General features: G+C 37.2%; 2 protein-coding genes across 11 annotated transcripts in view; one reads left to right on the top strand and one right to left on the bottom strand.

Moving 5' to 3' along the window:
• Positions 1 to 22,495, bottom strand: part of LOC127426279 (succinate--CoA ligase [GDP-forming] subunit beta, mitochondrial) — a 155,716-nt gene that overhangs the window by 39,808 nt on the left and 93,413 nt on the right. The window contains exons 10-11 of one of the 10 annotated variants that reach the window (XM_051672986.1): positions 14,283 to 14,347; positions 13,621 to 13,906 (exon numbers count right to left, since the gene is read on the bottom strand). The exons of the other annotated variants lie outside the window; for them this stretch is intronic. Of the exons in view, the coding sequence (XP_051528946.1) occupies positions 13,846 to 13,906; positions 14,283 to 14,347 (126 nt within the window). The 3' untranslated portion in view covers positions 13,621 to 13,845. Of the gene's footprint in view, positions 1 to 13,620; positions 13,907 to 14,282; positions 14,348 to 22,495 lie in introns of those variants that run through there. 10 annotated transcript variants of the gene reach the window in all.
• The window catches only part of LOC127426291 (uncharacterized), a 120,784-nt gene that overhangs the window by 82,851 nt on the left and 15,438 nt on the right, over positions 1 to 22,495 (top strand). The gene's annotated exons all lie outside the window — the stretch shown is intronic.

The raw sequence follows: 22,495 nt of genomic DNA, 5'->3' as shown, positions 1-22,495 counted from the left end.
TAAGCTACTGAACTATACATATTGGGGGTAATGCACAGCACATGGTTGTGTTTGATTTGAAGTTCGAATGAGAAACTGGCCTCTATGGCAGATCAGACAGACAGAGAGTGAGGGCTTAACCGACAACATATTTCAGCAACAATCTGTTGAAAGAAACATCTAATTCTCATCAGCTTTCTATGACAAGAATCATCAGACACAAGCCTAATATCAAACAAAGCCCCTGAAAGCCAAATTACGCTGACAGTAATCTCTATGAACACCTCTCAGCATGCTCCATTATACACAGCTATCAGAGACAGAGAGAGACAGAGACAGAGACAGAGACACAGAGAGAGAGAGAGAGAGAGAGAGAGAGAGAGAGAGAGAGAGAGAGAGAGAGGAGAGAGGGAGAGGGAGAGAGAGAGAGATTACGCCACTTGTTTTAATACCGGAATCATGTAAGCTTAAAAGTGCTCAAAGGTGCACTCATAAAGCTACACCAAATAAGATTAATATGGTTGTAAATATTAAGCCCAGACCCTATTTGAGGTTTACAGTGATGTGGATAAATGTGATGTGACGTAAGAACTGACAAGCCTTGGGTGAGAGTGACAGACCTGTCTGCTCGCATCAGTTTCAACATGCATCATTAACTTAATTATGGAACTAGCCCAGAGCCTCACAGGGGTCATGTAAGGACCAGGGGCTCCACACAGTCGCTGCCAATTAGGACTGGGTGATATAGCTAATATATTTTTTCAATCTTTTGACACATTCTATATACGTCTCAATATTTATGTAACTGCTCTAAAATGGCTTAAAATGTTTATTTTTATATTCAAATTCACAATAGATTCAAATCATTTAAGGTAAAAACTAAAAGTAAAACTTTTTACACTTCCATGAACATTTTTGAATGATGATACAAATGAATCATTGAATCAGAGTTTGAATTGGGGTACTGAATTTTAAATCAGAGATGCTATTAAAACTTAACCTTCTCATACAGTACCTGCAAGTCCCAAGACAAGGAGGGATTGTGAGACTAGTCTAATAACACATTCAAATAAAAAGCACATTAACTCCATCAAGATATTCACAATGTTCCTTAATTTTAAATTATTATTTGCAAAATCATTGTAGATATATTGCAAATATTCCATAGATCACCAAGGCCTTCTACCAGCAATGAGAAACAGGACAGAGGCAAATCAAGCTCTGGACTGAGATGAAACTGTGGTGAGAGAGAGAGACGCAACGATTAATATGGATTTATTGACGTAAACAACAACAACAACAACAACAAAAATCAAATGGCACATACTGTATATATTGGCAGAGTAATCTAAATAGAATGGAGTGTCACATTTTGCACAAGGCAGGAATCTAGAAAAAGAGACCCAGGAAGCAAAAAAACAAAAAACAAAAAAACAAAAATAAATTTCAAACACCTTCTTAACAAATATCTGAATAAAATAAAAACCATTCTGCTCTCCATTCTCAAATCATCTCAGGTTCATCAGCTTCCCTTGTCTAACAAATACAGAATGAGTTGATTATTAAAGTACTGAGGCGATAAATTTACATTCCACTGCAATGCATGACTCAAAGCAACTTGAAGGCATAATGCACACTTTAGGGTGTTGTGGTTGGCAATGGAATGCCTTGATTGGCAGCTTTTCAGATAGCAGACCTAGCGGGCTAATTATGCTAAAAAAGGACTAAAACAACACCAAAAACACCATAAAAGCAGTCAATATGACTATATTGACAACTGCGGACACTATAAACTATGTACCAAAACTGTAAGGCCAGAGCTGCATAATGATTCATCAGAAATGTCTTATTTTGTATTGCACTTTTGTATTTAATTTTTGGGTGAACTATTCCTTTAAATAAACAATGGAGGCTTGCGAATGCACACATAGCCTGTGATGCGAGATAATGCTCATGGCTAGTGAACAGTGGTGGGTCATTAGCTTAAAGGAATAGTTCACCCAAAAATGAAAATCTGCTGATAATTTACTCACCCTCAGGCCATCCAAGATGTATCTGAGCTTCTTTCTTCATCAAAACAGAATTTAAGGATTTCATTTCAGGCCTCCTCCTTTAAACAATGCAAGTGAATGTATGCCATTTTTTTTGACGGTCCAAAATGCATATTTAGGGTGCTTGTTGGTAAGGTGGAGGAGGCAGAAAGCGCATCGTTTACAAGAGAAAGTTGCACAGACCACAGACCAAGCGCTGTTCACAAACCAAAACAGTCCAAAAAAAATTCAAAACAATATAAAATAATTACAAAAAATAAAAATAAAAAAACCATTACTGCATTAAATAACCATCCTTTATTTCAGAGCAATGCCGTTGTGTTATCTACTTGTGCTTTTTCTTTAGAAGAAATATATAGGCTATATGACTGTCAGGAATTCAAGCCACACAAGTTGCAGTTATTGAAACCAAGTGCGAAAGCATTTACCGAGATTCACAGGATTTACAGGGTTTACACAGTGAGATCAATGGTACAGGTCATATCACAGAAGAGAGCAAATACAGACAGGTAAATAAACCTGTGAGAGCAGCGTGGTCAAACTAGAGTCCTTTGTGTGAGACTTGACAATGAAGTGGAGTGAAGGTGAGTTATTTATGCAGGCAGTGATGAGTGTGTGAATTGAGTGCAGGTGCGGTGAATTAGAAATCGGGTGATGAGGAGCGGAGCGCTGAGGGAGGTGCAGAGCCCGAGGGAGGCGTGACAATGAAGTTTTCACACATACCTGAGTTCGCTGGAAAAACAGCATGGGCACAGCCGATTAATTCAGATATCGACCCTTTGTTTCTTTCGATGGTCTGAAATCCTCAGGGGTGTACTGATATCCAGGTTCAGCGCAATAAGCCAGAGCTTCAATCGCTCATGATCATGTATAGGCAATCGATGAAAAGTTAATTCTCTTTGGGGTTTCTGAAGGTTGAAGCATCCAGGATACACGCGCCAAACGACCATTTTGAACAATACACTTAAACAAATACAAATCTACAACAAAGACAATTAAACTTTTGTACAGTGCTCCTTCTCTTGTAAACAATGACACGCTTCCTGCCTCCTCCTCCACGTGACGCGTGACCTTACCAACGAGCTTACATCATCCCTCTCATGAGTGTGCATTACAGAGATGTACGAAGTGAACATTTGTAGTTAAAAATTATATAAGCATTGTTTTGTTTCTAAAAATAATCAATCGTTTGGGTTCAGAAGAAATTTATTTCGTGTAAATCATGTGGATTATTTTGATGCACCCTAAATATGCATTTTGGACCGTCAAAAAATGGAGTACATTCACTTGCATTGTTTAGAGGTGGCGGCCTGAAATGAAATCCTAAAAATCCTAAATTCTGTTTTGATGAAGAAAGAAAAGTAAATGTTCATTTTTGGGTGAACTATTCCTTTAAATCTGAAGTTGTATCAGTAGCTAATGGCAGAATAAAGGACATAAGTCAGCTTTCTGCTTCAAAAAGCAGGACTGAAAATGTTCATAATGCCACTGGTTTTGGAGCAAAAAGAGAACACTTGAACATATGTATCAATGCGACCCTCATGCTGAGGGCTTTCAAGGTGACCACAGCAACAAGGAACACAAACATGGTTCAAGTGACAGACAGTGCATGTTCATGCCCCAAGACACAGTAGTAGTAAAATTGATGAATGGGGGGCACATTCAAGAATGCATTATGAAATGGATGGATTAGACATGTTAATGCTGATGTAATGAAGACCATTACTGAGTAATATGAAGTTATGATGTGTATAAGGAATCTAACAATTCTGGTAACTTAAATATTCCATTAACAATTAATTTAGTACTTTTGAGGAAGTACTGTTCTCGGTTCATTTTGAGATGGGCACAATGAAAGTATAGAGTCATGACTTGCCGTTCATTGAAGAACTGCTTAAACCGATTCAGAGTGTGACTGAGTCTCTACACTAATTCAAACTGATAATGCAGTTTGAAACTAATTTGTGGGTCTTTTTCATTAAAAATATGCGGCTCATACTGTACGTGTCATTCCTTGGGGAATCAGGTAACACAAGTTGTGCTGTATTTTTTGCATGCAACAAGTTACGACAATTACGTTTACATGGACACCAGAAAGCAGCTTATTTCGAGAAAGCAGCATATTGTGAGAAAGCAGTGTTCCGGTTTACATGCACTGTTTAAGCGCCGTACTCTTTACTCCCGTATACATGCGGCTCGGTCAGTAAGCTTTCTCCAGAGCAACATCATTTCCCTGGGATGCTTGTGTAAATAACAAATATAGTTTCTGAGGAAGACTTTGCTATTTTATTCCTCATTGCTTCCTGATGCTGTGTTTGTAACCTAAACGTTCTATCGCGACCTGCAGCAAAATTGCGCTTCAGTAGTGGGGCTTCCCTTACTTAAAACTCCGGGATTCCCCCAGTGTACAAGTGCATATATGTGAACGTGAGGGACTGTTGATATTTTACATTGGTGTGTATAAATAGGTATAGTTTACAGTGTATGTGCTTTTCCCACTGTAAGCATAATTTATTTTGCCGTAGCACTGTAGATTCAGTAGCAATGCCGCTGAATAGCGATACAGGTAACAATGTCAGAGTATTTTAGTATGGTGTTCTATCAGAGGAATAATACAGACATTGAAGAACCAAATGTCATGAAATTCATTTGATTCCTGTATTTTTTAAACAACAAAACACGTTCTGAAAAGGAACCGGTTCTTGATCCTCAACCTTAGATCTGAGACAGTTATAAATGAAAATTAGTTAACAAGGTTCCACATCAGCATTAGACTCCACAAGAGTAAAAAACACAGTCATGTTAAAGCCTTTATAGTCCCAAACTCATTATGATCAATGAATGATAAAAAGGAAAATATTGAGATGTCAAAGTGGTTTCATTCTGTCTAGCTCCGCATGGTACTGTAGCCTTGCAGTGAACTCAATCAATGGGGAGCTAAACACACAGCAGTGAATTTACAAGGATTAACTGGAAGCTCTTTAATATGGTATGCTACATCAGGATAGCACATCATAACCTAGCTAATGTGCCATTAAGCAACTGAGGCCATTTATGCCAACTAAATAGTCTGGGGTGTCATGCTCTAAATTGTCAACTCTAGGTGTTCATAACGAGAGAGGTGGAACGCATGCTGGTGGAATAAAAATTGGACAAATTATATCTAATCTTTTTGCACACCAGGATCCAAATTCAGTCCATTATTATTCTTATGTGGGTAGGGTGATGAGCAATATGGGAAGCCAATCAATGGTCTCACTCTCAGTCAGTCTAGTGTAATAAACTTAGTAGTGGGGATCAGTAGCCATGTTCACATGCAGTCTAATAATCCATTAACCTGTTAACCAACTGAACTCAACTGGAATCACTTTTTTTTTTTTTTTTTACACAAAGGCTTTCATCTGATTGAGCTCCACCTGAATACATTTCTATCCGGTCGATAAAGTGGTGCTGATGTTAAACATTCTGTAAAGTAGAAGAATAATTGCCATGCAAACCTTTGGACTACTTATGACTTTCTTTCTTCTGTTGAACACAAATGAAGATTTTTTAGAAGAATACCTCAGCTCTGTAGGTCTATACAATGCAAGTAAATGTTAACCAGACCTTTCAAGCTCAAAAATCACATAAAGGGGTGGGTGTGAAACAGATAAATTTAAGAACTTTTTTTTTTTTTTTTACTATAAATCTCCACTTTCACTTTCAGATTTTGAAAGTGAGAGTGGAGATTTATAGTAAAAAAAAAAAAGGTCTTAAATGTATCTGTTTGTGACTGGAGTCTTATGGATTACTTTTATGTTGCCTTTATGTGATTTTTGGAGCTTGAAAGGTCTGTTCCCCATTCACTTACACTGTATGGACCTACAGAGCTGAGATATTCTAAAAATCTTTGTTTGTGTTCAGCAGAAGAAAGTCATACACATCTGGGATGGCATGAGGGTGAGTAGATGATGACAAATTTTTGGGTGAACTATCCCTTTAATGCTGATTTAAAAAAATAAATAAAATAAATAAATTATAAACATGTTAAGCATCAACTTGACAAATGCACTGTTATCACATCACCACAGGTGCAAGTAACAGATCTAGTGCAAGTAAGTGCCAGTAAATAAATCTAAATAGGAATGGATGGGTGATGTGAGGCAGTCAGTGCTGAAGGTCAGGTAAACCTCAGTGATGGACACACTTGGAATTCTTTATGAGGCATGAGACAGACCAGAGTTACTAAGAGCAAGACATTTGAACAAGGAGAAAATGTCACATAATTGAATTATGGCACACTGAGTTGAGTTTTATCACAGCATAATTCAATAAAAGGTCACAGAGGAATAAAGAAGTAACAGAATAAATCTTTTGAGGAAAATAATTAAAAATAACATAATTTATCCGTAGCTTTCTGTGACCAAATAATACTTGTTTGCTTTGTGTCCCTGCATTATAATGTTAGGTTAGGCTGTGTCTAAGATTTGCTTTTCAGTACAGGACTTTTTTTCAGGTGAATCAAAACTAGATGTTTAGATAGTTTTACCTATTAAAAATAATTATGTTAGCAAAGAAGCACTTAATTGATATTCCTCATATATTACCTTTTGAAATTAATTCAAACAAAACCACATAAACCCGACTCAGAAAAAAAATATTTTTGCAGGTTGTTCAGTTTACTTAATTAAAATGAACTAAAGCAACAAAATTCTACAACATTTTGTCACAACTTGATTTAATTTCATTCTATCCAGTTAAATTTAACAATTGAAGTTTACTTAATCCATTTGAGTTTGGACTACATGAATACTTTTTGTAGCATTGATAAACTGGGCAAGGGATTTCCATTTCCCAGCATGCTTTGCATGGGACTGGATGGGGTGAAAAAATGTTGAAAATACGTGTTATTTTATGCATTCTTGAGCAGAATGAGAATAGGAGATTTGTGAATGCTTAATGTTCTGTTATTTTGGTATTTTAAAAGAGTGTCTGTTAGGCTAGAGCAATTGTGGTGAAGATTGGCGCTTGTGCTTAGGTTGAGGATGGACTTTCACTTTCAAGTGATGTTTGATTTGAGTGCTGCTTAGCTCTATAAGCAGTTGTTATCAAATTGACAATGCAACAGTTTTAACGTCCTTACACTTGCTCACCTGGCATATACTAATGACTACTAAAATAAATTAAGTTGGAGCAACATAAGAAAATGTATTACATTTTATTAAAAACATTCTCAAATTGAATTAAGGGTAATGACTTAACTATTTGAGTGTATTAAGCAGCAAAGTTGTTTAAATCTAAGTTTTTATGGTCATTTCAGGGTTTTAGGGTTCACTGCATGACAAACTTCATTTAACTTTACACAGAAAGGGTAAGCAAGCAATTTTATCACACAAATCATGTTAACATGCATATTGTTTATGTCTTGTGGCTATCCTTTTGAAACAGTGAGTATTTTAACATTTACGCATTGGCCCCAGTAATTCTGTATTCTAAGTACTTCACTGCAACCCAGATCACGGTTTTTTTTGTTTGTTTGTTTTTGTTAAAAAGCAAGTTGAAAATGATTATTTGTGGTAATCAACATTATGCCACAAATGCTCTTGATTGAGATTAATTTTATTGAAGCCAGAACGTTCCCATAACCATATATAGCTGCTATACACTGCAGATGCCTGATCTAATGTTAACATAAAGAAAAAGACAAAAAGAATGTAACAGTAAAGTTGGAAAGTTTTTTTCCTCTTTCACTTGCAATGCCTTGGAGTCAAAATATGACCATCCCCTGTGGAACATCTGAAGAGGAACTGTGAAACTTCATCCAAAAAATAAAACTTTCAGCTCAGCACACATACATGCTTTCCAATTTTTAATGGTATCATTGTTTTGAGCAGTATGAAAAAACAAAACAAAAACAACCTCAGGCCTACTGAGAAGAAATGGACTGCAGTTGTGCTGGTGGGAGTGAGAAGTGCTAGGCCGCGACAGACTTCATTATGGACTGAAATCCCCTTGGTCTCTGTGAGGGAAACTGAAGATGAGAATGAGACAGAAAGAGAGAGAGAGAGTGAAATGAGGAGGAAAAAAAGAGTACTGCTGTATCTGGGACAACCGTTGACATGACAAAAAGGTTCTCTACGCAATAACAGTAAAAGAACGACTCAATTAGTGTGGCTTCTATCTCTGCTCCTTTATCGATCTTCGCCAGATGAAGAACAGCAGACAAGAGAGTTTTCAATCATCCGCTACTTTCTGAAGAAGGACATAGTCAATGTTCACGGTGGATGAAAATCCATGTCTGGAAATATAAATAAATATGCAAAGCATATCTGAATGATTGTTTTGGCAGGGTGTGTAAGTGGGTCTGACCCGATTTGGCGCTATTGAATTGCCAGTTCTTTCATGATTGGATCGAATACAATTGTCAGGCCCAAGTCGGACATGAGCAGCAAATGTCCCTGTGGAGAAATCAATCGGGCGACTCATCAGACGCAGGGGGAACTCAGGACAATTCAATCCCTTTCAAAATTAACCTTCAAGATAACACCGCTGGCTACGTTTCTCCAGCGCACCCAATGGGAATGTTTGGCAGAGTTTTTAAGGTATGTCACTCTGAGCTAAAATGTTACAGCACCCTCTTTAAATGAAGTGGAAAGAGATGGAAAACGGCATGTAATAAAACTAACCAAATTTGCGATGTACATAATTTCAGCGTTATTTAAGAAAACAGGGCACAGATGGTTTCCCAGTCTCAGTGGTACTGTGAACATTTTCATGCATTTTTCAATTTGTGGATTACATACATGTGATCACAAAATTCATGTTTCCCTCTTGGTTAATTAAGTAATGGAGATGCAAATGATCAAGCTTTTGAGGGAGTACACAATGTGCATATGAGTGTTTATGTTTATGTTTATTTCATGAAGTGTGGAATTTCCATGCAAGATAATGTGTTTGTGTGTCTGGTAGTGCTCCAGGTGGGACTCATCTGCTTCATCACACCACCGTCAGTCCTTTGACATCCCAAAACATCAGCAATGAGCGGCCAAAACCCCAACAACCCCCCTTACAGCTGAGGACCTCACCATCATGGTCTTGTGCAGATCTTATGTGTTCATGGGTCAAAATGGAGAAATTTTTTTCAATCAAAATTCCAACCAAAACAAACTATTGTGGCACACCATTTTTAACTAAATGGACTAAAGAAATCATTTTCATATACATGCACAAAAATTGCAATACACAGTAATAAACAACAATATCTATGTATCTATATATATTTTGGTAACACTTCACAATACAGTAAGGTTGCATTTGTTACCAGATTTTGATTTTATTCACATAAATTAATCAAATGTACTAATTCTGACATTGGACTTTATGACACAGTCTTGGGAAACTTGATGTAAATTAAAAATGCATTCAGCGCAAATGGTCACAAGCTAAAGAAACATGCCTAAAACCACAAGCATCGTCCATGCTACCAAAACAAAATTAGATTAACATATTGTACTTTTCTTAAGAATCTGCTCCATGAAAACAACAATTATATTGGGCTGCAGTGACGTATTCCATCTTGTACTTGCCATTGGAGTGTTCTGCATCATTCAGCAATAGATAAACCATTTTATTTTTCAAACTTCATGTCATGAAATGTTCCTAAGATGCCATGCATTCATTTCAAGAACATGATTAACTAAAATACCAGCCTTTCTGATGCATAAAGTGCTCTGGAGTGCTGCAACTGGTACAGTTAAAGCCAGAAGTTTGCATACACTTAGGTTGAATCATTAAAACTATTTTTTAACAACTCCACAGATTTAATATTAGCAAACTATAGTTTTGGCAAGTCGTTTAGGACATCTACTTTGTGCATGACACGAGTCATTTTTCCAACAATTGTTTACAGGCAGATTGTTTCACTTTTAATTGACTATATCACAATTCCAGTGGGTCAGAAATTTACATAGACCAAGTTAACTGTGCCTTTAAGCAGCTTGGAAAATTCCAGAAAATTTTGTCAAGCCTTTAGACAATTAGCTTCTGATAGGAGGTGTACCTTTGGATGTATTTTAAGGCCTACCTTCAAACTCAGTGCCTCTTTGTTTGACATCATGGGAAAATCAAAAGAAATCAGCCAAGACCTCACAAAAAATTGTGGACCTCTACAAGTCTGGTTCATCCTTGGGAGAAATTTCCAAACGCCTGAAGGTACCACGTTCATCTATGCAAACAATAGTACGCAAGTATAACCATGGGACCACGCAGCCATCATACTGCTCAGGAAGGAGATGCATTCTGTCTCCTAGAGATGAATGTAGTTTGGTGCGAAAAGTGCAAATCAATCCCAAAACAACAGCAAAGGACCTTGCGAAGATGCTGGAGGAAACAGGTAGACAAGTACTTCTATCCACAGTAAAACGAGTCCTATATCGACATATCCTGAAAGGCTGCTAAGCAAGGAAGAAGCCACTGCTCCAAAACCGCAATAAAAAAGCCAGACTTGCAAGTGCACATGGGGACAAAGATCTTACTTTTGAAGAAATGTCCTCTGGTCTATTGAAACAAAAATTGAACTGTTTGGCCATAAGGACCATCGTTATGTTTGGAGGAAAGAGGGTGAGGCTTGCAAGCCGAAGAACACCATCCCAACCGTGAAGCATGGGGGTGGCAGCATCATGTTGTGGGGGTGCTTTGCTGCAGGAGGGACTGGTGCACATCACAAAATAGATGGGATCATGAGGAAGGAAATTTATGTGGATATACTGAAGCAACATTTCAAGACATCAGTCAGGAAGTTAAAGCTCGGTCGCAAATGGGTCTTCCAAATGGACAATGACCCCAAGCACACCCCTAAAGTTGTGGCAAAATGGCTTAAGGACAACAAAGTCAAGGTATTGGAGTGGCCAACGAAAAGCCCTGACCTCAATCCAATAGAAAATTTGTGGGCAGAACTGAAAAAGCATGTGCGAGCAAGGAGGGCTACAAACCTTACTCAGTTACACCAGTTCTGTCTGAAGGAATGGGCCAAAATTCCAGCAACTTATTGTGAGAAGTTTGTGGAAGGCTACCCAAAATGTTTGACCCAAGTTAAACAATTTAAAGGCAATGCTACCAAATACTAACAAAGTGTATGTAAACTTCTGACCCACTGGGAATGTGATGAAATAAAAACTGAAATAAATCACTCTCTACTATTGTTCTGACATTTCACATTCTTAAAATAAAGTAGTGATCCTAACTGACCTAAGACAGGGAATGTTTTCTAAGATATAAATGTCAGGAATTGTGAAAAACTGAGTTTAAATGTTTTTGGCTGAGGTGTATTTAGACTTTGGATTTCAACTGTATATTCTAGCAAATTATTTACCTGCACATGAACAATCACCCACAGTCCCAAAGACACAGAACTAAATAACGATAAATCTTCAGAGTTTCCTACAGAATTCTGTTTGTGCAGTAGGGGAGATCATGCACGAATCACACTACACTAGCCATGCTGTTTTTTTGTTTGCTTGTTTGATTTACGTTCAGCCAGTGAAGACAACGCAATAAAATAAAAATATAAAAAAAAAAAAAAAAATGTGTTGTCTATTGTCTTTGAACAACCTCTTTCGTGGCACCCAGTCGTTCTCATTCAATTCACATTGCAAACTCACAACTCAGGTGCCGAATAGCAATGCAGGCAAAGCACAAATAGTATTCACAGGATTACAAATAATCAATACTCGCCCTAATGTGTGAAATTTAACAAAACAAAAATTAAGTATTTAAGAATTTGGTTAACCAATAAATATTTGCACACATGAACATACAATGGCCCCATAAAATGTTTGGACACTTATTGCCCTGGGAGTTACTTTGTTTAAAAAGTGGTGGGGACAGTTTGGGTGACTTCACGAAGTGTCAAAACTCTTGATGACCAATTCAAGCACTCCGCATAATTAATTTGATAACTTGATCCATAAATAACACTGTCAGTAGTGGGATTTTGCCAGTCAGTAGATTAAAAACATGGATCAGTAGGCCTCTAGTACAAGGAGTTCCGTGTTCTAAGCCGCCCTAATATAACTTTTTAATTTAATGAATGAAAATTGCATTTTTAAGTCAGTGGAAGTATATCATGAGTGGGGACACATATGTTTGCATTTTGCTTTATGATTTAACTGGAAATGAGCGTGAGCTGTACAACAGCGGAGCGAATGCGCATCTGTGTGCACGAGAGAACATCACTGCCCACTGTCACTCACCGCCACTGATAACAACTGCAACGAGCACTTTTATGACATTCAAAATAACAAACTCCAATGCTGGATCGCCACTTATAACACACACAAACAAAATGCACAATGCTGCTCAAGAACTGGAGATATTTATTTTGCATTAGACACTTACCTGATGAAAGCTACTTCAAAAATTGGTGGGGACAAAACTGGCAAAGGCAAAAAGTGGTAGGGACATGTCTCACCCGTCCCACACATAAACTACGCCTTTGCTTAGGCCACACGTAAAATTTCAGAATGTTATTACATTAGATCTCATTAGATCCTTAAGCCACTGCATAACTTTTTTGGGGCCACTGTCGTACTGAAAGGTGAACCACCTGCCCATCTTCAGTTTTTGAGCAGAGGGCCACAGATTTGTCTCAAGAATTTGAGTGTACATGGCAGCATCCATTCAGTCCCTCTTGAAGAGAAACACCCCCGCAACATAATGTTGCCACCACCATGCTTCACAGTAGGTATGGTATGTTCTGTAGGGTGGTGTTCTGTGTTTGGTTTTCTTCAAATATAGTGCTTGGAGTTCAGTCCAAAAAGAGAGCAGTCCTTCGTCGCTCACCACACAATTTGACTGAACTTGAACAATTCTGCAAGGAAGAATGGGTAAATATTCCCCAATCTAGGTGCATGAAGCTAGTAGAGACATATTCAAACAGACTGATGGCTGTCATTAAAGCAAAAGGTAGCTTTACAAAGTATTAAATCCAGGGGTACGATCACTTTTCAAACCCTGTTATTCTCGTTTTTCATCTTTCATCTACATTTATGGAACTGTTGCCTTTTTTTTCGTTACTTGAATGTTGTAAGGCAAACTTTAAATAAAACTGGATTAAAAAAAAAGAAAAAAAAGGATATTGATTTCAGGTTGTAAAACAAAAAAAAGTGACTATTCCAAAGCAGTATGATGACTTTCTATAGATAGTATTCTATTACATCATCAAAAACGGCCCTGCCGCCACAATGGATGGAGACACCGGTAAACAAAGCACTGTGTTTCTCCGGTACCAACAAGATAAAGAAAGAAATTCAAAACATTGTGACTGCGGAAAACATTTCAGCTTATATAGAAATCATGGATAATATTTCACTAAGGTGTAACAGGAAGATAATATGAAGATAAATTTAACTGGTGGATTGGATCCTTCCAACTTGTAAGAAAAAGGAGCTTAAACAGGCTTCTTGTGTAATTATTATAAAACAAGCTTACATGCTGATACATGCCAAGTCCGGACTGCTTTATGTAAACAAAGTACAGAATGCTAGTGTTGTCAATTCAAGAATCAATTTATTGTCACTGAACATTTACACAGATGTACAGAAAGACAAAATATTCAACTAAAGGGCCAAGACAGCAACAGGAAAACATGTACAAATGGGAGAAACATCCAGGTAAACATTAGTGTGCCATTTGACTGTACCATAGCCTTTAGCTGGCCATCACTCGTCTGTATTACTCCAGTAACAATGAGAGATATATCCTTACAGTTCCTTGATTAACCTTAAAAGACATGAGCAGAATACACCCAGCTGAAAGTTTTTTCTTCTATTAATCCTGGCTACGTGTCTCTTCTTTTCTTCCTAAGCGTTCTGATGTCCACTCCTTTGTGTTTCTTCGCCCTTGGACAGAATATAGCACTATACAACTGGTTACCATTTAAAAATACAAAAAAAAACAGTTTATAAAGCATATAAACTTGATAGTTTATACCAAACTTTATATACTACACTAAACTTCATGTGGTATTTAGTAATACTCTTTCTCCCATTGCACCGGCAGAAAAACTGTTTTGATCTCCAGACAAGATGACAATGGCGCTTGACGTGACATCATTGAAATACTATCTATAGGCACTGTATGCATAGTTCTACAGCTGGTGACACATACACACATTTCAGAGGTGAGCAGAAAAGGAGGACAGGAAGTGACTAAACAAGGCTGAGATGTTTCATCATTCATAAAACATATTCCTGGCACAAATAAAGGTTCTCTTACCCATCGTTTTTTCCCAGTACTTCATCCTTTTCACATTGCTCTCTCGGGCCCTGGCACACCGTTATCTGGCAGCCATTGATAAATGAAGTAAAGATAAAGGAAAGAGGAGCTAATTAATATCGAGAGGAGCTTTGGGTTGCACATCGATACAGCACCTTAATACACCATATAACTTCAGATAGAGAGAGAGAGAGAGAGAGAGAGAGAGAGGGACAGACAACAAAGCTCTAAGGCATTGTGTGCTTCCATTCTGTCACACACATAATGATCGCAGGAATAATTCGGAAGAGATAACAGAGAGCTATCGGAACATCATCTCACTTTGCACTCTACTGTGTAGTGTACACACTTGTGTACCACCAGATCTGATTTACCATTTGTATTGTACAGCAGTACACTCAGGAGTACAACAACAGACCTTATCGGGCCAAGATCTGTGTCGATAAGTGAAAAAAAAAATAAAGAGGTCCCAAGGAAATACTTCATACACTTTGATCAATAGCTAAGGCAAATTAGACTAGAATATATCTAATTAATATAGGCCAGAATTGCACTTAGTAAAAGAAAAAAGAAAAAATTTTTTTACCTATATGGTAAAAGACAGAGTGATAGCAAGGTTATTTAATGAAAATGTAATGAGAATGGTAGAGAAAGATAAAACACAGTGTCAAGTTTAAAGTTCTCTACTCAGACTTAAGTGGGTGAGGCAAATCCTACAAGTGTCCTTATAAAGTATACAGTGGCTTCAAAAGGTATTTCAGCACCTAATTAACACTTAAAATGTCTGAATGCCATTGCATTAGATAACAAAATATAAAAGCAAGTGGCATCTGCAAAAAAAAATAAAAAATTGCTGCTAGAATAATTGATAATTTTTAATAACTTCAGACTTCTGAGCAATTTCTTTTTTCAGGGGACTTCAAACCAACTGGTCCCAAGGTCATAATTTTTAGTGGATGTATGAAGTCAGTTCCCCTCAAATTCACACTAGCAGAGTAACCACAGCTGTTGTTCATCACATTAACTATGGACCCACTAAGTTTGACAACCAGAATGTGTGCAGATACATGTTGTCTTCATTTTAAACAGCATGTCTATTGTTTTAGCATTTTAAACATATACTTCTTTTTTGAGAAATGTTTGGCTTGCAAAATGTGCTTGTGCCATCATTCTTTAAAATATATTCCACATGGTTTGATATTTTGTTAGGAAAGACAATGACATTTATATCTTGTTAAGTGTGCCTTAAATGTCCAAATACTTTTTGAGGCCAATGTATGTGAGAGTAAATGGAAACTTCATGCACCTCTAGAGAAACCAAGTGCAGCATCTGTAACTAGCATAGTGTTTGGCTGAGTAGTTCTTTTCTGAGAGCATAAAGCAACAGGAAGACTATTTGCCTTTCACAGCCCCACCTGTCCATCAAACATCACTTGGGGTGTATTTATGCTCTCATGCATGCAGAGAGTGTGGACACCAGAAAGCACAGTCTGTTTGTGTGTTTCTGTTGAGAACAATACTAGCTCAAAGTAAAAAAAAAATAAAAACAAAATTAAAGGTAATTTAATAATCAGTGAGCAATTTAGGATACAACACACACACACACACACACACACACACACAGACACACACACTTGGCTTTAGCAACTGATTTGGACAAATCCACAGAACAGCTCCATTAGGATATTAAACTAAAAGTTCAAGGCGAGATGATGTTGGTTCTTTAAAATAAAATTACAAAATGAATTAATAAAATTGGATCAGTCGGAAGGTCCACAGGGGGGCGCTATATCGCGAAAAAAGGTTTAGGCTTAAACCGTTAAAGTCCTCGTATACATAAGCCAAGCATATGAGGTATCATTTGAAAGCTTAAAATCTTAACTTTTTAGAGAATATCATCAATTTTGCATTTATATTACATAAAATAACAAAATAAGGCCTGGAATCATTCGCATCGCAAATTAGCACCCCTAGAGGTAATGGGGTAGACATATTAATATGAATATAAATGTTTTTCACATAGCACCTAAGTGGACAAGTCATTTATCAAATGAAAGCTCTCATTCTCAGGAATGTGACTATACAGTCTATTTTGTTGCCCTAATACCACAGTAAAAAAAAAAAAATTGTGAATATTTTATACCTTAATCTGGGTACCGAAGGCTCGAGTTATGCTCCAGTAATCTCCCGATCATAACATTTATTCCTGATCATATCTCCCTATCTTTTTCAGTCTCCAAGGCAAAGAAATAAAAAAATAAATAGTCTAAACTTTAGTGATAAACATCTTCCTGCAAAGACTTACAGACACCTACAGATGAACACATCGTTTCAACCTAAACACAACTGTCAAGGACTCTATGAAGGTAGCAGTACAAATGAAAAGATCTCACACTGATCAAAGACAAAGACTAGTTTAAGACATAAAAATCCCATAACCTTTCTATCTAAACAAAAACTATATGACACATTGTATCATAAAGAAAATCAAATGCATCTATGGAGTGCCTCTTCCATTGATGTCTTGAATTAGTCAGTAAAAACTGAACAAATGGAGGCTCTTTCACTAATTGCATATATTGCCCTGTACAAGGTTTCTCGGAAAAGATCAGAGGCCCCGTTTAATAAAGTAAAACTAATATCAAAAGCTAACTTTTATGCAGGATAGACACTTCATTAGACACTGACCATACAGGATACAACACAGATATTATTACTGTATGTATGAGGGCATTCACTTCATTGTTATAATTCAGGCATTTTTACTAAAACCTTGGATCTCTAGGTCTACACATACTAACAGAGATCAAAGCCCACTGTAACCTGGACTTCTCTCCACTGTAACATAATTTGTAGTGCAGTGGGAGTTTACACTGATCTGGTCATGATGATGTCTCATGAAGTCCCATATTCGTGAATAAGATAAAAGAAAATTGTGCTTGCTTTTTTCCTTTTCTTAGTCTCATCTTTTCCTAGCTTCCTCCCTTTCTGGTTCACCTTTTCTTCTGCTGTGCCTTTTTGGTCAACTGGAGACACATGCATCTGGGCATTGGGCCAGGCTTTAAGCCCATAGCTCAAAAGAACCAGCTCTCTTTCACATTTGCCTTTTTTTCCATATCCACCTCAGATTTAAGTAGTACTTTCTATGTAATTGAATTTACGGTAGCCACAATATATTTTATGTTTACATTAAATATGTAAAACCTTTAAACTAAATTTAATTAAAGCAATATTAGTAATAACATCTCTTGGTTTACATTAACAAACTTAAAAGTAAAGAGAAATTTCTGTGCCAATAAAACAGCACAAAATTAAACTGCAATCTGTTTTTTGTGTGTGTGTGGTGTGTGTGGTTGTACAGAACAAAATTGGCCGATGTCATGTTTTTGGTGGCAGAACTACTGTGTCCAAACACTGGAAGATGGGGGGGAGTGTCTGAAGCATTGAAAAAAAAATAAAATAAATAAATAAATACATATATATTTTTGCAATTCTGTTTGGTGCTGCAAGTGATGCAAAAATTACATTAAGTTTCAATTAACATTGCAAAACGCTAGGTAACGTGTAAGCAAGGTCATATTTGCTTTCAACTCATGCACTGGATTTTTTTTTTTTTTTGGTTATAATTGGCAAATGACAATTGACAACTGAGGTTTGTTTTCATTATTGGTTTTATATAGCAGAGTGTGGTAACAACAGCAAACTTGCAGGCTTTGATCAACACATCCTCACATGAGATCACTTCAGTCACTTCAGCCCAGTCACTTTTTTTTTTTTTTTTACTATTGTAGTGCAAAACATCCTATCAGACACCAGAGTTAAAATCACTAATTAAGGTGTTTGCATCCCATCTAAATCTGCTAAAAAGTTCTGCTGTAGAGATGAAATTATTACCTGGGCCAAAAAAAAAAAAAAAAAAACTTGTTCTACTTCTAAGACTAACTTAAAACCGATAGATATTGCCTCATTTAAAAAAAATAAAAAAATAAAACAAAATAATAAAAATTAAGAATTTGCAATTCTGAGCACACATACACTATTCTGTGTCCCAATTTGCATAACAGCTCAAAAACTTCCTTTCTCTTTTTTTCTTTTTTTGTGAACAATTCCTTACGTGAAGAACATTTTGAAACAAAATAAGCATACACTAGAGACAACATGCATGTGAGGTAATGGTGAAAGCAGCTTGTGTGCTTCTCACTTGCTAGCAAATTTTTTTAAACAAATGTTGAGACTACCAAGAATGCTAGAAAAATTTGACTTGATTTGTGGCACTATCTAGGCAGACGGGTTTACTAGCGAGCCAAGTAATTACATAATACGAAAATGATTGCCTTTTTAGGAATATAATGTACTATGTATAGAGGTCACATGTTTAATCTTGCATGTTTTTTTTCTGGATCAGGATTATGCATATAACACCATGTCCTAACCAGCCGCGATGACAAGCTTCCAAAAAAAGTAATTTCTCCGTCCACACTAAATGCAAAACTGCATTTAAAAACCTTGATCTCATGAACATTGCGTGAATGTGGTGACATTTTTGCAAAATGACATTACATGGTTCATTCAACACACTCTCATGGCAAAATCGTCAGGATTCGTACGACTTTTCTAAATTCGGCTAATTCGTATGATAGCGTGCGACTGCACTCTTTGCACTGTTTGAATTCCTAAGACTTTCACTAAAGCCAATGATGTCGCTGTACATCGTTTCCATCTAATAAGCGACAATTACTTTCTTCTTTCACACACAACAACTTCCTATCATGTTTACACACTCTACTGATAAGTATAGATAAGGGGTTTGGGTTAGGGCATAATATTAATAAGTATGTCCTTAATGCCTCGTGCGTGGAACTCACGCTTACGCATTAGACATCCGGGAATTTGCACGTGATGAAGTCGTATGAGTTTATGCGAACAACATCATGCGAGACCATATGAAATAGCCAACTTGTAAATTATGTACAACTTTTCATGAGATTGGGTTGGGTTCATTACACATAACAGGGCAGTTCCAAGATGAAATGTCCACTGTGTGGCGCTAAAAGTGTCTCAAACAGATGAGGTTTTTAAAATAATGCTCTTTTGACTTTTAAATCAACAAAACTTACCTCTGTACCCTAAACCTAACCAATAGTATCAAAAGCAAATATGATACGAGAAACACAATAGCTGAAGCACCTACAGCATTTTATGGTGCTTCTACGAAACTTTAGGCTGATGTGTCGAATCGCATTTCGTCTTTGCATTCTCTTCTGGACTCGTACTCCGATCCTTCACATGGAAAGTGCAACACTCTATCAGTTGAGATACAGTGCAATTCGCTCTTGAACAAGCTTGTCATTGTAGTTGGTTATGCACTGCAAACATTAAAATGTATCACCTGACAAATTCAGGCCATTTTTCTTGTGATCTGTGTGAAAGTGAATAAAAGTTATTGTTGTTGTAGTGCCTCTAGTGTACATTTCACAAGGAAACTGCCCCGATATGAACAATGAGCCACATAAAAATAATTTAGCAAGAATGAAAGTAATAGTAACGTGATTCTATGAGACCAGGTTAAACAGAAACCAAGCAATCAACAAAATGTCCTGTCGCTCATTGCTCATCACAGTCACCTTCCACCACAGTTCCTCTAGCTTTTATCACTTGTCCCATTATTGTGTTGCAACTGGTTAGGACATTTACATTTAGTCATTTAGCAGATGTTTTTATCCAAAGTGACTTACAAATGAGGAACATAGCAAGCAATTTGTCATACAAAGTTCAACAACATCAACAGTGTTGTACTGCCAAGCTCTCAAGGTGGCTGGAGTAGTATAGGTGCTAACGCAGAAGAAAGAGACAGTAAGAGACAGAAAGAGACAGAAGTATATTTGAACATCATATAGATTCAGCCTATGTGCAAAGATGGTTGATTATTGTTTACTTATGCATCCTTCACTGTTCATCGAGCTTCTGCGACCTGAGCACAAAATAAATGTGTCTCCTGCCAGCGAGGCATTGTACTATCAGTCAGCATTAACTGTCTGGTAGCAGGGGCTGAGTATCTGGCGATGTGGGGTTCCGCTGGGCATGGTCCGAGGCCAGACAGCCAGACATTGGGGAAATGAGCTCCATTACTAAGGTGGCCATGTTGGGGCTAGGAGATTGGGCAGGCTCTTATTGCTTGTGTTTCGAACAACTGGGAAATGTGATTCCCCCAGGCCTGAGACAGGCGAGAAGGGACTGCTGATCATTATACACTAACATCACCAGCATAATGGAGATGACAAGGGCACGAAGGCCCCAAAGGAGACAAATGTGTGAGGTAGGAGAGTGAGTATATTTGTGTGTTTGTACTCATATATAAAGGCCAGAGTTGTGTTTAATGTTTAGCAGATATTGGCACAGACAGTAATGAGGAGAGGAGAAAGAGGGGCTTCTCATCCCAAAGCATTAACCTCTCTCGCTTTTTCCATCCCTTTTTTACTCACATCCTAGCATTCCCTCTCAATGTGCTCCTGCGTGAGTCCCAGGCCATAAAGCAGGACATAACGTGCCAACAGGAGTTTGCAAATATATGCAAATATATGTACTTGTGCAAGAGCTATAAGATTTTGAGAGAAAATAAGGGTGTGTTCGAATACTTTCATAGCACATACATATTTCAATGAAGAATTAATTCTCGACCATTGATGGACTGTGTTCTTTATAGGGCTGGAAACCGAGAACAATATACAATTATTTTAATGACTTACAGCTCCATAAACGGTTCCCTAACTTGCATTTTCTGCCATTACATCATGCATTACATCATGCTAAAAGACAAGTTTCCTGCACTACCATTCAGCGGCAATGCTATTGAATAAGCAGCATAAAACATACAGTGCAACCAGTGTAGTTCGATTCCCGAAAAAGAATATTCTTATGAGCAAAACACACAGTGCTACCTCTCTAACGTATGACTCTTATCAGTCAGTTCTTTTTAGTAAATGAAAAACTTACTGAACCACATGTCATGTATTTCGTCATGTCCAACTCGAAAGGAACAAAGAACTGTTAATGTGTAATGTGTTCTAAGGCTGGTTAGACTTAAATCAGAGAAATTACTGGATGATTTTTAATAAGACAATGTGTACTTAGCAAGAAAAAAATGGAGTACGATTTTTTTTCCCACACAGAAGACAAGTGCTCATGAAAGAGATGCCTCTTTAGATATTTCTTGAAAGTATTTTGAGAATCAGCTGCTTGGATGGAGTTTGGAAGGTCTACCAGCGAGGAACGATGGAAGTGAAAGTCAGAGAAAGCGATTTTGTGCCTCTTTGATCAACCATTGGCAGCCAGAGCAGGTCAACAAAGAGAGGCGTGACATGCACTCTCTTGGGCTTGTTGAAAACCAAACTGCATGGCTAGACCAATTGCAGAGGTTTGACTGAACATGCGGGAAGTCCTGCCAGAAGAGAATTGCAGTAGTCCAATCTAGATATGACAAAAGCTTGGACACATTATAAGTTGTTGTGTTTGTGAGTAGCATTTTATACAAATGAATGAATTCATAAAATATCTTAATTAAAAAGCCTGTGTAAAAACATCTTGCAGTAATCTGTTTTATTAAATTATGAAGTCATCTTATAATTTAAATCCAATAATAATTCAATTTCTTATTTTCACATTTTTTATTTTTTTTCCCTCAGAAGCACTAAAAGAAACGTTAATGGAACCGGAATCATAAGGATGAATCAGAATCGTCAAATTCTGATGATTACTATAGCTAGTTATGTAGGTATGCAGGTGTGTGGTATAAATACATTCCTGGACATACTACATTTGCAATTTTCCTTAGCCTAAGACATACTAACAACCGCAAAAATGTCAAGAGCCAGAACCCAGATTAGTACAGCAACACAAGCATCAAAATGATAACATGATGGTTATGGTTTTCATTGGCATATTTATGGCATTTTGATTACGTTCATCAATATGAGCTCAGCCTGCTCTATAACAATAAAAAAGGAGTTACACAAGTTCACAAAAGTCTATTCAATCTCCCCTGTTTACACATTAAACAAGTAATCAATTGTAAAACTTAACCACGAGGAACAACTTTCTTGGTTCTTCAAAAAAAGACCCCACTCACAGTTCTACTCCAACTTTTGGAATCTGACGGCTCCTCAGCTGCCGGAAGCTTTGAACTGGAACAGTTTGACCAACAGACCTGACACAAA

This window comes from Myxocyprinus asiaticus, chromosome 35 (assembly GCF_019703515.2).
Source record: "Myxocyprinus asiaticus isolate MX2 ecotype Aquarium Trade chromosome 35, UBuf_Myxa_2, whole genome shotgun sequence".
Lineage (NCBI taxonomy): Eukaryota > Metazoa > Chordata > Actinopteri > Cypriniformes > Catostomidae > Myxocyprinus > Myxocyprinus asiaticus.
The sequence above is the reverse complement of the archived record's forward strand: the minus strand, read 5'-3'. Positions and strand labels throughout refer to the sequence as shown.